The 16,156-nt window shown below is 41.9% G+C and overlaps 1 protein-coding gene and 1 pseudogene across 6 annotated transcripts in view; one reads left to right on the top strand and one right to left on the bottom strand.

Moving 5' to 3' along the window:
* Positions 1–16,156, bottom strand: part of Tbc1d1 (TBC1 domain family member 1) — a 203,178-nt gene that overhangs the window by 61,676 nt on the left and 125,346 nt on the right. For 4 of the 6 annotated variants that reach the window (XM_015482021.2, XM_048784322.1, XM_048784321.1 and 1 more), the window contains 5 exons: positions 14,995–15,081; positions 12,847–13,127; positions 10,855–11,016; positions 10,094–10,213; positions 9,011–9,150 (listed from right to left, as the gene is read on the bottom strand). In XM_015482021.2, the coding sequence (XP_015337507.1) occupies positions 9,011–9,150; positions 10,094–10,213; positions 10,855–11,016; positions 12,847–13,127; positions 14,995–15,081 (790 nt within the window). The remainder of the gene's footprint in view (positions 1–9,010; positions 9,151–10,093; positions 10,214–10,854; positions 11,017–12,846; positions 13,128–14,994; positions 15,082–16,156) is intronic. The other 2 variants (XM_048784323.1, XM_015482022.2) reach the window with 2 other exon arrangements.
* On the top strand, positions 6,009–6,958 carry LOC107139176 (annotated as a pseudogene).

Below are 16,156 nucleotides of genomic sequence, written 5' to 3'. Positions count from 1 at the left end.
AAGACTGAGGCCACAGCATTAGGGATAATGGGAGAAAAGTCTGAATAAGGTATACAGTGGTTTCTCTGAGGGAGGATGATAAACTCAAAGTGGCCATGGGAAGGAAAGAATCTACCTCCAACTTTCAACCTAAGTCTCACACATGAAGCTGAAGAAGCCAACTGTGTCTACCCTGCCCTCACCCAGCCCTAAACACAAGCTTTGCAAGAGAAAACGCAGGGTCAGTAAGACAAGAGAAACCTTCCCTCATTAACAGGGGAAGATGCTCCTGCAAAGTACGACCCCCAAACCCAGAGCACCAGTGAGACTAGACCTCCCATCACAGGACAGTCCTCAACAGAGTCTTCAAGCTAAAGACCTGGGCAGGAAGGGACCACATTCCTAACCTTTCTGTGGAAGCCTATCATCCTCTCAAGTATCAAATTCACAGTCTGGCACTACGATCATGTTCAGAATGCAAGACCACAATTACAATGTTCTTGCTTTAGTAAATGAGGTTTCAAATCTTGTTAGGACTCAACACTGCAAATATTTTCATTTATATGAAAGTGATAAAACAAATTTACTTGGAAAAAATCCATTTAGAAAGCAATTTAATGCACCCCTTGGCTTTATTTCAGGAATTTTACAAAGTCAAGAGCTCCCTGACTATGCCTGAAGTTGTAACCCTGGAGCTGCCAGAGCTCATGCACAGTGGAAGCACATAGAACTTGCCCTCTCCAGGAGACAACGTTCTCTCATTTAAGTAAGTATAAATAACAGAAACCATCCAACTAGGTAGATTCTAATTCTGCTAAAGTTTTAGGATTACAAGTAATGCCCCAAATACTTTACAAGCAAGCATTAACACTCAATTCTAGAACACTTCCAACACAGACATGTGCTTTACTGTAACTCAGCCTTTTGCTGCACAAGCACTAATTTAAGTGAGCAAACCAGTCAAAACTCCTCGCTAATTTATTCCTAAAACTGTTAGCAGTTCATTTTTGTGATTGAGAGAGTAGATTTGGAGTTAAGCTCATTCAATTTAAACCTGAGCTATGTGAATGAGAGATGTGGGAGTCATAGGCACATTTACTTAGTCCTTCTAGTCCCACTGCTTAAAAATTGGGCAGTGACACCTCCAATATGTTGGTCGAGTCTAATTGTCTGAAAGTTCAGATATTAAATGCTTAACACGTGATATAGATAATTGTAATGGTTACTATTAATACTTGATTAGTTTCATGGCAAAGAAAATAGGATTGACTGGCTGTCTCAAAATGTGCTATAGGATCCATTTCTGTTTTTCAATCCATTGTTTATTTTACTGATAATCCACTCAGTATTTGTTTTTTGGCCAGAATTTAGGTCAGAATAGGATGTTCTTGTGCTTATCAGCCATTGGGACTTGAGGGTTCTACCCAAGAGAATTCAAGCTCCAGAATCAGAGACTGGGGTGAGGTCCAGCAGTACATGTTTCCACAGGTCCCAGGGGATTCTGGGGCACACTCAGCTTGAGAACAGCTGAGATAAATGTAGCTCCACGCAAATGCCACTAACCTGTGACCCTCTGACTGCCTTTCAGGACCAAGGGCAAGCTATGGGAGCCCCAGGGAGGCTCCCCAGGGACTTGGCTTCCTGTGTGCTTATGAGGGCAGCACCAGGACCCAAGACACCCTCCCTTTCAGCCTGGAGCAGAAGAAAGGCAAACAAAGCCAGCCAGCAGGGAAGCCCAGCTGGTGAACCAGGTCTCTCCCAGCCACACTGGCCTCACCAGCCCCGCCCAGCCTCTGGAAAAGGAGGTTCCACACCAGCTCACACTTAAAACTCTTTTTTAACTTTCATCCACAAAACACCCTTCACATCAATGTTCACAATGGTGAGATTCTTAACAGCCTCAAAGAGGAACTAACCCACATGTCGATCAACTGATAAATGGATAAGCAAAATGTAATATGCCCATACAACAGAATACTAATTCCCATAAAAAATTAAGTACTGATAACTATTATAACATGAGAAAGATTGAAGGTATTATGTTAAGTGAAAGAAGCCAGACACAAAGGACCACATATTGTATAATCACATTTACATGAAATGTTCAGAATAGGCAAATACACAAACACAGAAAGTAGATCTGTGATTGGCCGGGGATGGGGTGAGGATGGGGGTTGGTATAGTGGATTGGGCAATGAGAGCGAGAAGATTCTTCTAGAGGAATGTTTTAAAATTATATTGTTGTGATTGCATAATTTTGCAAACACGCTTTAAAAACAACAACACTGAATGGTATGCTTTAAACGGGTGACTAGTATAATAAATGATTATATCTCAATAAAGCTGTTTTTTAAGCAAAACAAGGCTTTTCTGGCAAGAAAACTAATCCAACCATCCCTCACAAAGCACAGAGAGCCCAGGAGTGGGGAGAGCCAGGACCAGGCCAGCAGACACCTGCAGTGCAGTAGGTCAGGAGCCACTAGCTCCTGAGTCCTGTGAGGACAGGGTCAGCACCTTAAATTTTGCACCCAGGAAACCTGCTGGCCTCACCTCATCCAAGCCCTGATTCTGAGGTTATTTTGGGTCCAGACCAGCCTACAAATTTTATTCCCCTGAAAATATTTCCAAACTACTTGCTGTTCCCTTGCTTTAAATACTTCATGGCTCCCTGTGCCTAGAGATTAAAGTTTGAAAATGACAAATCGAGACCTTCCACTTTGGGCTTTATCCTGTGGGTAGTGACACACTATGGATACCCTACGGAAGAACTCCCTGACAGCTGTAAGGGAGTAAGCACTGTCACTGTCACTTGACCCCTTGATGGAAGGTCAGGGATTCAAACCCAGGCCATCCAACTCCAGTGCCTCCAGAAGTCTGTTCCCAAGCCTTCTTCCCAAGCATCAATGACAAGATGATGTCCTCCTAGCCCAGCCCGTAGCTCCAGACCTCACACAAAGCTCAAGGACTAGCTATTTAACTGTCAGTGGTTCATCAGGAAAAGCTCAACCACTGCTACCTTTACAATGTTATAGGCACAAAAACAACAAGGCGAGGTAAAACCTTGCCATTCACTGTGGCTTCCCTGACTTCTCAAGTGACCTGCCAAGAAGCACAACATGGGGGAAAATCTACTGCTTTAACTCTAGAAATCCGTCAACAATCAGATTCTTGGCTTGCAATATTTTATCTTGAACCTGGTCTTCATCCACCAGAGAAAAGCAAAATTATACAGAAAGCAAATTAAGAACAAGCTTTATTAAAAAGGCATATGTCTTGCTGGCAACTGGAGACAAGCTTTTTCTTCCTAGTTTAGCCAGGCCATAAAGCCCTGTAGAAAAAGAGATATCTCAATTTCAGAATGTAGTCCTCTATTCAAATACGTTGCTAATGGGTAAGGATTATGAATATTACAACAGGTCCAAAATAAAAACACGGGGGCTGCAGGGGAAGCAAGCACACTTTTGGGGGGACTGGAAAGAAGCCAGGGCCATCAAGACAAGGGAGCAACACTGCCATCAAGTGGTAACTGTTGTTCAAGTCACCCCTGAGGTCTACTGGGTGACTGAAGCAGCAGACCAGAATTCTGGAGAGGGAGGTAGTGGAGAAAGGAGAAGAAGAAGGGAAGATGAAGAAAAGGAGGGAGAAAGAAGAGGAAAAAGGAAGAGGAAGCCTCTACTCATGCCAGGTCCCATACCCACACCCATGACTCCATGAGATAAAGGGGCAGGTCTAGCGAAAAGTTGAGAAGCACTAATCAAAATAAAAAGGTCAGATATGATGTCACTACAGTGCTTATATTTTTCAGTAAAGTTTTACTTGTGGTGAGGCACAAGAGTTTATACCTAGGGGGGCTGAGACATGAGGATCACAAGTTTGAGGCCAGCCTCAGCAACTTAGTATGAGCCTGTCTCAAAATAAAAAATAAAAAGGGCTGGGGATATAGTTCATTGGTAAAGTGCCCTGAGTTTGATTCTCAGTACCACCTAAAAAAGAGTTTTATTTGTTGTTATTCTACTAATATCGTTCATTAAAATTTCCTAAATGTACATAAATTCCTGCAAATTTGGCTATACACAACAAAAATCACAGCCATACAATGCTTTGACTTTTTTTTACAATAATAGTCATCATAACATTGATTATATACTTTGCTTTTCCCATTACTGTTTATATCCAAAATTGTATCTAATGTTTACTAGACTTACTTAACCTTACCATAAATGGGGCATATCGATACAGCAGTACTCAAAACACAGAAAACCTTTGAACTTTCATTCACTGGATTATTTGCTTGTACAGTGTTCTTATCTCTATGAAAAGAGGTTTTTGGTCTTTTTCTTTTTTTCCCCAAGGCATGAAACTTTGAAAGCTTCCGTTGTTGGTAAAATGCACAACATAATCTGAAATCCTTAAATGAGAAGTATTAGACTAAGACTAAAATTGTTCCCTGGCACACAGGTTAACAAAAGATCTGCCTTTTGCCGTATAACATATTGTGTTGTATTATCATTACATGATCCTTTTTTTTTCATTGGTGGTTCTCAATTTTTCACTGGGCACCACAGACACCTGGAGAGATTTCAAAATATAAAGTTAGACCAGTTCCTTTGTCTCATGGAGTCAATTATATATTAACATATATATAATATATTAAATTATTACGTATCAATTATATAATGATTATTTCTTAACAATAATGAATTTTCTTTAGTATGATATAATGGGAAAAGAGGCTATCGAATGTAAGTACCGTCAAATCTCTAGTTATAAGCTGATTTTCAGCCTTGGTAGCTGGCCTGACAATTAGGTTAGATCAGGGGTAAGAAAGCAAACACCTGCAGCATCCTGTGCCCTCAGTACCATCCAGAGCCCAAACTCCCCACAGTGGGAAATGGCAGCAGAAAGGCAAAGCACCACAGGTTTGGTTTCATTTGGCACATCATCAAATTTCCTTCCTATCTACTATCACATGTTTCTTATCACTGCATTTCCCCCACCACACTGGCTCTTTGCTTCTCCAGATCTACAACACTTCTCAGAAAAAGGGTCACTGATGGCTAGGGGTGTAGCTCTTTGGTACAGCATGTGCCTACATGCTCAAGGTCTGGGTTCCATCCCCAGCAAGGCAAAGAGGAAAAAACAAAACGTCACTGATAAATCCAGAATGATTTGAGGATTGAGACAGGAAGTCCCTTGAGTCCCAGACCAGCCTAATGAAGAGGTGCAGACCAAGACTAGAAGATCTGGATTGGACCTACTGCAGCTGCTTATTGTAAGTAAGCCCTTGCTGCTCAAAGTGGACCAGATACATGAGAATCACTGGGAGCTTGCAGAAATGGAGATGCTCAGGACCCTCCTAGACCTACTGAATCAGAATCTGCCTTTTAACTAGATTCCCAGAGGTCTCACAGGGATGCCAGCATTTCCCCTGCTTGCCTTCAGCAAAGGGCTGGGTGGCTCATCAGCAAGACTCTGAAAGAGGATAAGCACTCGGGGCCCTTGGCTGTGCCCCAAACACACTCCCAACCTTGCAACAGCGTTGCCATAGTTGACTAGCACTCCCCTCTGTGGAGTGAATAGTTTACCAAGTATGGTCCTTTCAAATTCTCAGAATCTTTCACCCAAAGAACCCACAGCACTAAGAAGGGACAACATGCTTTCCTGGGTTTCTACAGCAATCACTGTAAATGGCTGCCACAAACTTAAAGCATCGTGAGCCCTGTGCTTTAAATTTAAGGCACCATGTAGCTTTTAGTATCCTATTTACTTCATGATCTGTGTTTGTTCTGTTACAAAAACATTTGTCTTGCCAAGTGTTCGAGTAAAAATTGGTGACTTTCTACTTATAATGCAGTTTCCCTTTTGTGTAGAACCTGCTGGGCACCTGACCTAGTGCCTGCCTGAGAAGAGAGATCTACCCCTTGGAGGTTCAGAATTAAATCCTGCTGCCTCAGGCCTTGCTAACTTAAAGCTGGCTTTTTTTTTTTTTCTTTACTATTTTTAATTGTAGGTGGACATAATACCTTTATTTTATTTGTTTATTTTGTGTGGTGTTGAGGATAGAATCCAGGGCCTCACACAAGCTAGATAAGCACTTTACCACTGAGCTACAACCCCACTGGAATTCTTACAAAAGACCACTGGTCACTGCTGAATTAAAAAAAAGAAAACGGGGCTCTTTTTTGTGGTGCCTTATGGGAGATCAGCTGCTCCAAGATGAAGTTGAATATCTCCTTCCCAGCTATTGGCTGCCAGAAACTCAATGAAGTAGATGATGAGTGCCCACTTCATACTTTTTGTGAAAAGTATACAGCCACAGAAGTTGTTGCTGATGCTCTGGGTGAAGAATGGGAAGTTTATGTGGTCTGAATCAGTGGCAGGAAGGACAAACAAGGTTTCCCCATGGAACAGGGTGTCTTGACCCATGGCTATGTTCACTTGCTACTGAGTAAGGGGCATTCCTGTTATGGACCAAGGTGAACAGGAGAGAGACAGCGCAAATATGTTTGAGGTGGCATTGTGGATGCCAATCTGAGCATTCTCAACTTGGTTATCATAAAAAAAAAAAAGAGAAGGATATTACTACTGCACCTCATAAACTGGGATCCAAAAAGCTAATAAAATCTGCAAACTTTTCAACCTCTCTTAAGGAAGATAATGTCTACCAATATGTGGTCAGAAAACCCTTAAACAAGGAAGGCAAAAAACCCAGGACCAAAGCACTGAAGATTCAGCATCTCGTTACTCCACGTGTCCTGCGACACAAGCACCAGATTGCTCTGAGGAAATAGTGTACCAAGAAGAATAAGGAAGAGACTGCAGAATATGTCAAACTCTGGGCCAAGAGAATGAAAGCCAAAGAAAAATGCCAGGAACCAATTGCCAAGAAACACAGGCTTGTCCTCTCTAAGAGTTTCTACTTCTAAGTCTGAGTCCTGTCAAAAATAACAATTTTTAAGAGTAATAAATAAGATCAGACTCTTGGGGGCGGGGGCGGATATAGCTCAGTGGTACAGCACTTGCCTAGTACTCACAAATCCCCAGCACTGGAAAATAAAAATTAAAAGAAAAAAAGTCTGATGGATTTGGGAATGTTTGCCTGCAGGTATTAGACAAACAAGTAAATTCCTAAATACCGATTAACCTCCCACCTCATTCAGACAGGTTTCCAAAGTGTAAAATTCAGATTCTTGCAACTTAATTACTTCACAGGGAGACTGTACCTAGAAAAAGTCACACGCCCCTGAGTAAGGGACAAGTTAACTCTGTTGGAGATGATATTTGCACAGTCTAATCTCTCCACCTCCATCCACATTGCTCGACTCCCTATTTCCTCTTTCAATATTTAGTTGGAGCCACACTCCTTACTAATACCCTTCTTGCCAGGTTTTCACTTATCTCATAATCAGAACTCCCAAATTACAAACAATCCTATTTATCCTTCAGTAGTGCTATTATTGCTAAGCAAACAGTGGATCTTAAATTTCTGGTGGTTGGTTCTAGTAGTATTTTCTGAGTGGGATGAAAAGGAAAGGACAGTACAAGTACCTCTGCCTCAAGTTTTTCACCTCCAGGCTTCCTGGCTGTTTAGTTGAAGTGTACACTAGCAGAACACAAATGCAGAATGGTCCGTCATTCTGAGCACCAGACACCAATTTATGCTTCTCCACAGCACACATGTATGACCTTCATGCCCAACACATGAGCATCGGCTGCCCATGGGTTGAGCCACTAACACAGAGCAGAAGCAGAGACTTTGCGAAGCACAGCACAGACTCCCTAGGACCTCTGGGGAAAGAAGCCCCAGGGCCTCTCAACTGTCTTTGTCTCTCCCTCAGCCTCAGAGGACTAAATGGAAATGTCACAGACCACAGCAGAAGGCTCTGGCATCTCTGTGCCCTGAGGATGGGGAGCAGACAGTGGCACAGAATGAACTGATTTGGAAGACAATTGATTTGGGAGAAGAAAAGTCACAAACAGAAATCAATCTCCCTCCCCTCTTCCACACTCCAGTCCCAATGCTAACTAATGTGGAAGGAGGAGACAGAGACTGACAGCACGTATGTCCACACAGACACTCAGAACTGTACTTTCCATTCAGTGCCAGACCTTGGCCAATAGGGAGACACCTGAGCACACCCACTTGAGGCAGAAGCCTGCGGGAACTCCCTGTGGGGGGACACTCCATAACTGAAGTACAGCCAGCCACAGCCAGCAGCTCATGCTGGGCATCTCTGGCTGAAGCCAAGGGCATGTGCAGGTGAGAGGTGAGCTGTGGAGCACCACCCACAAGCTGAGCGCCTGCTCTGCACTAAGCATTTTAAAACCCACATGTTCAACATGCTCAGTTCCTCCTCCCGGGCAGCTTCCCCATCCCTCTGCAGCCTGTGGGCTCCTCCAGTGGGCACGGGAAGACTGAGGCACTGCTATCCCTGCCCAGGCAGGCAGGGAAAAGAATCAAAATCCCTCCATCCAGCACAGTAGCTCCACTAGGGGCCACAGCAGGAAGGTGCTGGCAGAGTGGCCACTCCACCCACGGTGCCCCCACAAGGAGGGGACAGGGCAAGAGAAGCTGAGTGCCAGGAGCACAGAGGGACCTCCATATCACAGGAGTGAACTTTCTGTTGGAAACATTCAATTTGATTTTATTTCCAATGTTATGAATTTCAAATATTTTTATAAAACGTATGAGTAATGACATCATGCTCCTTTGTTTCAATTGGTGTGGTAAAAGGCATAATTAATCCCAGACTGCAAGTAATTAATTTAGATAGCTTGTTCTAGCTCACAGCTCCTATTTGGGGAAGGCTGCTGGCACCTAAATGGGGCCTCCACCACCACCTGGGCTTTGAGCGCCTGAATATGGGAGCACTGTTACCCTAAGCGAGTTTTAATGTCCTTCCCCACATGCAACTTTGGAGCTGCCTCAGCCTCCCAGATGCCGAAGTGGCCAGCTCTCTGCCCTCCGCCAACACAAGGGGCCTCCTGGGTCTTGACACTCTTCCTCCATTTCCCTCTGGGGTGGCCTTACCCTCGTATCTGCCAGGGGAGTCACATGCCTTCTGTGGGGTGGCCACACGCAGGAATATCTGCTGCCTCCATGAGTGCCGCCGGGTCTTCACTGGGGTCCCACCAGAGTCACCAACGTGGTTTGCTTTGGATTCAAGGTCCCTAAAATTACAAGGTAATGAATTTATGACTGATAGGAAAGCATTACTGGTTTTTTTTTTTTAATTGGTTTTTTAAAAGCAGAACACTAAATTATCAATTATTTTTGCATAAATAATTTGATAGTCATAGCAGTTACAGCATGCTCAATACTCCTAAAGGACTACTTTCCTACAGTGCATGAAAAGAGCGAGAACGCACACCCTGAAACAATTTCTATTTGGAAACAATTTCTTGGAAAAGGTGTTAATAAATGCTCCACAGGTCACAGCGTCCAATTGGGCCTTTCTTGGTGCCACTTCAGAAAACAGAAGCTGCCTACAGGGGGCGCTATCATCAGGGCCTCAGGACCCCATCCATGTGTTCTCAGCACAAGCCTCCATTGGGTCTACATCACCAAAACTGCCACCAAAAATGAAAAACTGAGTTTAGCTACACAGAACCATCTAGGCAACAATTGTGCAGTTGCTTGCTGGCAGTGACTGCTTTGTATTTAAAACTACAAAACAAAGTATAATTGTCAATATTATAAATACAATTTAATCCTAAACCTCCTTCCTATTCACAGGACCACTTGGGGAGGTAGTTGTAATTTATCCTTAAATATGGACACACAACGAAGCTATCTCCCCAACTTATAGATCAGACACGCTAATTTAGGACAGCCACAAACGCCCCACCCAGCAACACTGCTCTCAGAGCCCTGCTTCACACTGAATCTACTGAAGATGACATTAATAAGAAAACTTCAGTCAAAACTGGAGAGCAAGTCAACTGCACATTTTTAAAAAGACATCCAGTAAGAAAAAAAACATGAGAAAGAAGATACAATGGATTTAGCTCAAATGATTTTTTTTTAATGGCATAAGAAATTAAAATAACCCCATATATCTGACAATTCAACACTTATAACATCCAGGTTTGATATATCTAAATCAAGCCCTACCTTTTTGTGTTCATAAAGTCAGAGGTGTTATTTTCATCTACAGGAGCCAGAAATTTTAGAAAATTTGGCACAGAGGAGGAAGAATGAAGTTTTTTCCGCAGGGCATTACGGTACGAAATGCTGAGAGTTTGGTCAGAAAAAGAGTTTAGGATAAAGAAATATAAACACACAAAGTAAAAAAATATAAGCTTCAGAATTTTAAAAAAACACACATTTTCATTCTACTGCTAAGTAGACCAGGTAAGAAATTAAAAATAGTTTACAAATAAGATTCAACTTTCATTTTCTGTCAATAAGATTCAATTTTAAATGAATGGAATCAAATGAATTTTTTAAAAAAATATATCCACCTTCCAAATGAATGAATCTTCCTTTCAAACTAGGGGAAAAAAGAAAAAAAAAAAAGACAATTTTCCTGACAATCAGGAAGTTTCTGATATAGCACAAATGGTAGTGAACACAGTTAAACAAAGCTATTCAACTGTGTCTGTATGTGCACACCAAGGGCAGGGGAATATGAAACTAAGTACATACAAAGTCTGTCATCAAGATTGCTTTTATATTGTTCAAAAAAATTAATAGCAAAATTTAACAGTGAAAACAGTAAGATCCATTCTAAACAAAACTAAACACGCACACACAAGTGATGGTTGGGGAGTGCTGTGTGGCCATCCCCCCGACCCCCAAAGGGCAAGTGCTCAGCCAGTGTGAACTCCCAGCAAAGACAAACGACACTGAGCTTGCCATGCGAGTGTGCTCACCTCTTCGGCACAGCATTCCCACTTTGTTCTCCACTGGAATTATGTTTTAGGTACTTAAAAAAGTTTGGCGAGGAGGCGGAGGGATTAAGACGAGGTGGAGGAGCAGGCGCCGAAGGCTGGCCTGAGCAAGGCTTAGACTCGCCCACGGGTGGATGGTCCACGCTAAACAGCAATGGGAGAGAGCACGGGGTTAGAGGGGGAAAAGAGGCAGAGGGGAGGACTGTAGCAGGAGGAAGGAAGGAAGGAAGCAAAGGGAAGGAGCATAGACGGCTGCCTTGTCTCATGTCTCAGTAAAAACTATACAGAAGCACAGGGCTTCTTTCCACTTCTCTTCATCTCTGCTCTCCCCGGCAGAGGCAATTTCCAGTAAAAACAGTGTGTACCAAAAGCCATTCTTGATCGTTTCCCACTTGTCTATGCTCCCAACGTTATTAGACTTTTTTCTCTACTCCATTTCCGGCAACCCACAGGAAAAAAATCTAAAATTACAACAAAAACAAAAGCAAAAAAGAATATATCTAAAGTTTTAAAAACACATCTCCTTTTGAAACAGTATCCTGCCCTGAGTTTCAATGTCTTATTTCCTACAGACAGGAGAAAACGGTTTGCAAGAGGGAAACAAAGCAAGATGACCATTCGAGAGAGAAAGACAGACATTTCCCTGCCCCATCTCTTCTCATCATCGATGTCAGACATGATCCTGCACAAAGCTACCTTCTTAAAGGAGAAAGAAAAAATGGTGAAACTAAGTTGCGGCACCTTGAGCTGTGTGCAAAAGAAGACTTGTCAAGAGAACCAGGACTTTCCAGGTGGGAGAGCTTCCATTACCACCAAAAATGCCAGAAAGAAAGGAGAGGGTATACAGGAGTTTAAGCAGAGAGGAAGCAGTACATGGAAAGGGTGTTGGGAAACATGGAAACCTATGTGGCTAAGCCAGGCTGTGCCGCTCTCAATGTATTTATTAAATAGTTGCTAGCAGAAGACCTCCTTCTGTGATCACAGTTGTCCAGCTGAATTCAAAGAACCAGCCATGCTTTCCACTGGTGACTGAGAACATTGCCGACAGGCTCTGCTACATGAGTCCCAGATGATGAATGCATGTCATTTCTTGAAACATTTCAAACACCACTGCACAGACTCATGCGGCTGCACCAACCTCCTCTACCTGTGGACAAACTAGACAAGCCCCACGTGTGTCCTGGAGCTGCTGCTGTCACCAGAGGAAGGCAGCCACTGTTTACAGGTATGGCCCTAATTCATACTTACCTCTGGGGGCTTTTAAGAGATTTTTAGAGGTATTCTGTATCTATTCAACATCTATTCATAGTCTCTGGCACTTAAGATTAATCACTAAGGTGCCTGGAAGGAACAGGGAAAACTTCTGTCACCATGCTCTTCACCCTTCTTTATAACCAGAAAATTCCAACTGTTCACTTGAAGCCCAATTACTAAACTTTGTAAACCTGTTACAAGAATCCAGAATTCTCAGTGAAAGAAATTTTAGACAACATCTACTCCAAGATTTTCCCAGGTCACAACTAGCTTGAGACAGACCTAGAGACAGGACCCAGGCTGCTGAGTCCACCCCAGTATCCAAGGCCTGTCTCTCCCACTCTGCCTGTATAAATACTGTGCCTCAATTCTATCACAACTTGCTTCTAGGTCTCCAAATGAGAATCTGCTCACCCACTTGCCAATTTGGTAAAGATCAGCTACCAAGTTACCAGCTACATGTTAAGGATCATTCTGCTTAGTTTACCTACTCCCTGACAATACCCATACTTGAACAAGTAGCAATCATCTCTTATCTGTACACTTCCTAGGGGAACTGAGAACACATCACTGCTGCCAGTTTTACATTTTTAAAGCAAGAGTAAACCTGACTCAGGTTTCTCTTTCACCCAGTGAGCATCCCCCAGACCCGCCTACCTGGTTAGTCAGACACATCCCAGCTATTTACACAACAAATTTTATGTTTTAAACAAATCTTACTTTCGTTCGTGAGGCGTCTCTGTGCTCACTGAGTGATACCTCATAAGTTTTCTCTGAGAGACCCCTGGAGAGCCCTGAGTGGGCTCTGGAAGTTCTGGGCATCCCACCGGGAAATGACTCAGGGTGTTTGCTCGCCTCCTGAAGGTCTGCTGGGGGGAAAGCGAAGCAGGCTCTTCTGTGAAATGGCCCTCCGAGTCACTGGACAGGTCATCCGAAGAGCCAAGGAGCTTGAAGGAGCTCTCAGAGATGGGCAAGGCCTCCTTGTCACCCACAGACGGCTCCTGGTAGCAGACAGACAGCAGATCAGACACTCTACAGGGGATTTGTGAGATTTAGAAATCTCTAATCCCAGTGCAGAAAAACATTGCAGACACATTTGATTAGAACTTTTTCTAGTAGCCACCAAAAATATGACATAAAGATCCATTAAATACTTGCTTGCCAGAGACAAGATGCTAGTTTGCTGAAGAAATGGGGAAATGTCCAAAAGCAAGAATAAAGACCATCATCCATAACACAGCTGTCCTGAGTAGAAACACTATAAGTAGTTCCCTCGCCCTGGAAAACAGGACTCTTCTATTGCTTGTAAGTAGCACGAGTGCTGTTCCCCTTGTCTCTGCTGTTTCATCAAGTTTCTTTATCTTTGCCAAGCATGTTCAAATGTTACTCACACCTCAAGGCTCTCTCTGAATTTGATCTAGTGCTGAGGTTTCACTTGGTAATCTTGAAGTTAAAATCTATATCTTATATTACTCTTAGATTATAGAATCTCTCTCTCTCTAGGTAATTGTCATGATTCAGAAGAAAGCACACAACTTCTTCCTGCACCTCATTTTCTTATCTACAGATAAGAAAGTACAGTGAAATTTTACCTATTTCAAAAAAACAAATAAGATAATACAGTTGAAGTATTCTGTGTACTATAAAATATTATACAAATGCAAGTTATTGTTTCATTAAGGGCTGCACAGGACTGAGTTCTCAAACATTAATAATCACAGCAACATTTTAACATTGTATTTTTTAAGATGCTGTTGAGAGAATGAACCACTACCACTTATGCGCACTAGTGTTCAGCACTGAATCCAGGACACGGCAGTGGCCAATACATTTTTATCAAATGACAAAATAAGACAAAGTATACCAGCAGGCCCCTACTAAAATTTCTAAGAGGGTCAGATACATCAGCATAACTAGACAGAAAAGCAATGAGTTCATTTAATGATGGAATGGAGAACCCAATTCTACCTTTTCATTTGATACACACTAAATAAAAAAGGCCAAAAAATACAAGTATATATTACATGCTATTCAAAGAAAATACCCATTTTGTGGACTTTCAATTTCATGTGTGTGTAGAAACATGTTTGTGAACTACATCACAACATTTAATGTGTTCCTTATTCTTGGTTATGGCCTAAAAACTTTGAAAGCCACATATCTAGAAGAGATCACAGAAGAATTTAAACCATTCCTGTGGTAAGGAGCTGGTCTCCACAAAATTCCTCATTTTTACATCAGAGCATACTCTAATAACAGAAAGAAAAGTTGGCCTCTTCAGCAAAACCCCAAACCCCACTTTTTGGCAGTTATGATGTTGAATCAGGTTCAGATATGCCTAAATATCTAGGAAGAAGGATATGAGACAAGGACCTATATCCAGGTTTGTTATCAAAGAGAACTGTTCACTGCTATAATTGTGCTTGGTGACAGATGCTTATTTAGAAAAACATGGGGCCAGGTAGAGGATAAATTAAAGTTTCAGGAATTTAAGTTGTATATTTCTCTGAATTCACAAACCCCCTTTTGAGGCTCTCTCTGTTTTAATTATTTTTATTACTAAAAAATCTACTCCGGAAGAAAATTCATTTGCTACATTGTGATGAATTAGAGCTTAATTGTCTAAAATTGTGATTTTGTTTCTTTGTTTATGGAACAGCATCTGCTTTTTAATGTAAAACTTTTGTCATGGTAGAACTACATGACCAGCCCCTCCACCTGCACCAAGGCAGCTGGAAGTACCAAATTTGGGGGGGAATTGGCGGTATGAGGATTTTTTTTGTTGTTCTTTTCAATAGAGACCTATAGTTAGAAGATGAGCAAAAACTTTTGGTTTCTCCAGTGTCATAAAAAGAGATATGTGCTTACTTTGCTGATGTTACTTAATGTGCTAGACACAGAGCTGTCCAGATCCACGCTGATAGAGTGTTCCTGCAGGCCTTTGGCTTTATTACCCTATATGAAGAAAAGACAGTTAAATTATGAGCCCTGAGGCTTATGCAAAGGCATTAGCCACAGGCATGTTGGTCTATTTATATAAACTCAAGAAAAAAGCATCCATTGAGAATTGCTGGTAAGCATTATGGACATTAAGAAAAATCAACATTTCTGTTTTGTTTTGTTTTTTTTAATTGTTGTTGTTTTAAGTACCACACCAAGCTAAACATTCCAACACACTGTGGATCAGTCCTTTGGCAGGAAAAATAGGCTGGAAAAAGACATTCCATCTACAAAGAAAAGCAAGTACTCAAACAAGCACTCTCAATTGTTCTCTCCCAAGTCACATATCATCATAACCAGACAGCTGCCCATACCCTGAAATCTATTTTTTATCCCTCTAGAAGCTCTCGAATGCAGCCCTTCCAACCGTTGTTTTATAAATAGACAGTTTTTAATTATCTCAGGAGATGTTTAATTATCTCAGGGGATGTTACAAATTTTGTCAGAAATATCCTCAAACAAAATACATTTTAATTTTCTTTAAGTAAATAAAGTACGTTTCAAAGAGGATTTGTCATAAAATCACAAAGAACCACAATAAAATAGTGCAAGCTCCAAAAAGGTGTGAAACTTGGACAGAAAAATCAAATGTTGATTTCTCAGATGTGCTATCAAGGCTATGTATACTCCTGGAATGGGTTGGTGGCGGTGGGAGGGAGTGATTTCTTAAAGAAATCCCAGATGGATGCGTATGTGTACTTTGTTCTTCCTGTAGTTGGTAAATTTTTTTCTGTAAACAGCCAGAAAGTAAATATTTTATGCATTCTGAGTAATATCTTGTCTGTGGCAAGTATTTGATTTTGCAAAAAAGCAGCTTTAGACAATAGGAAAATGAATGAACATGACTGTGTACTACTTCACCAACAGGAGGTGGATGGCAGACCCCTCTATACAGTTCCAAACACTTAACAACAGGAGCCCACAGAAACTGGTTTTTTAAGGTGTCACTAGTAACACCAGGAAGAACAGAACCCACACCAAATATATCATCTGTGCTCTCTTCAAGGACTGGCCAGTGAAGAACACTATT

The sequence above is a fragment of the Marmota marmota genome, unplaced genomic scaffold (genome assembly GCF_001458135.2).
Source record: "Marmota marmota marmota unplaced genomic scaffold, marMar, whole genome shotgun sequence".
Taxonomy (NCBI): domain Eukaryota; kingdom Metazoa; phylum Chordata; class Mammalia; order Rodentia; family Sciuridae; genus Marmota; species Marmota marmota.
This window is presented reverse-complemented; position numbering and strand designations above follow the sequence as displayed.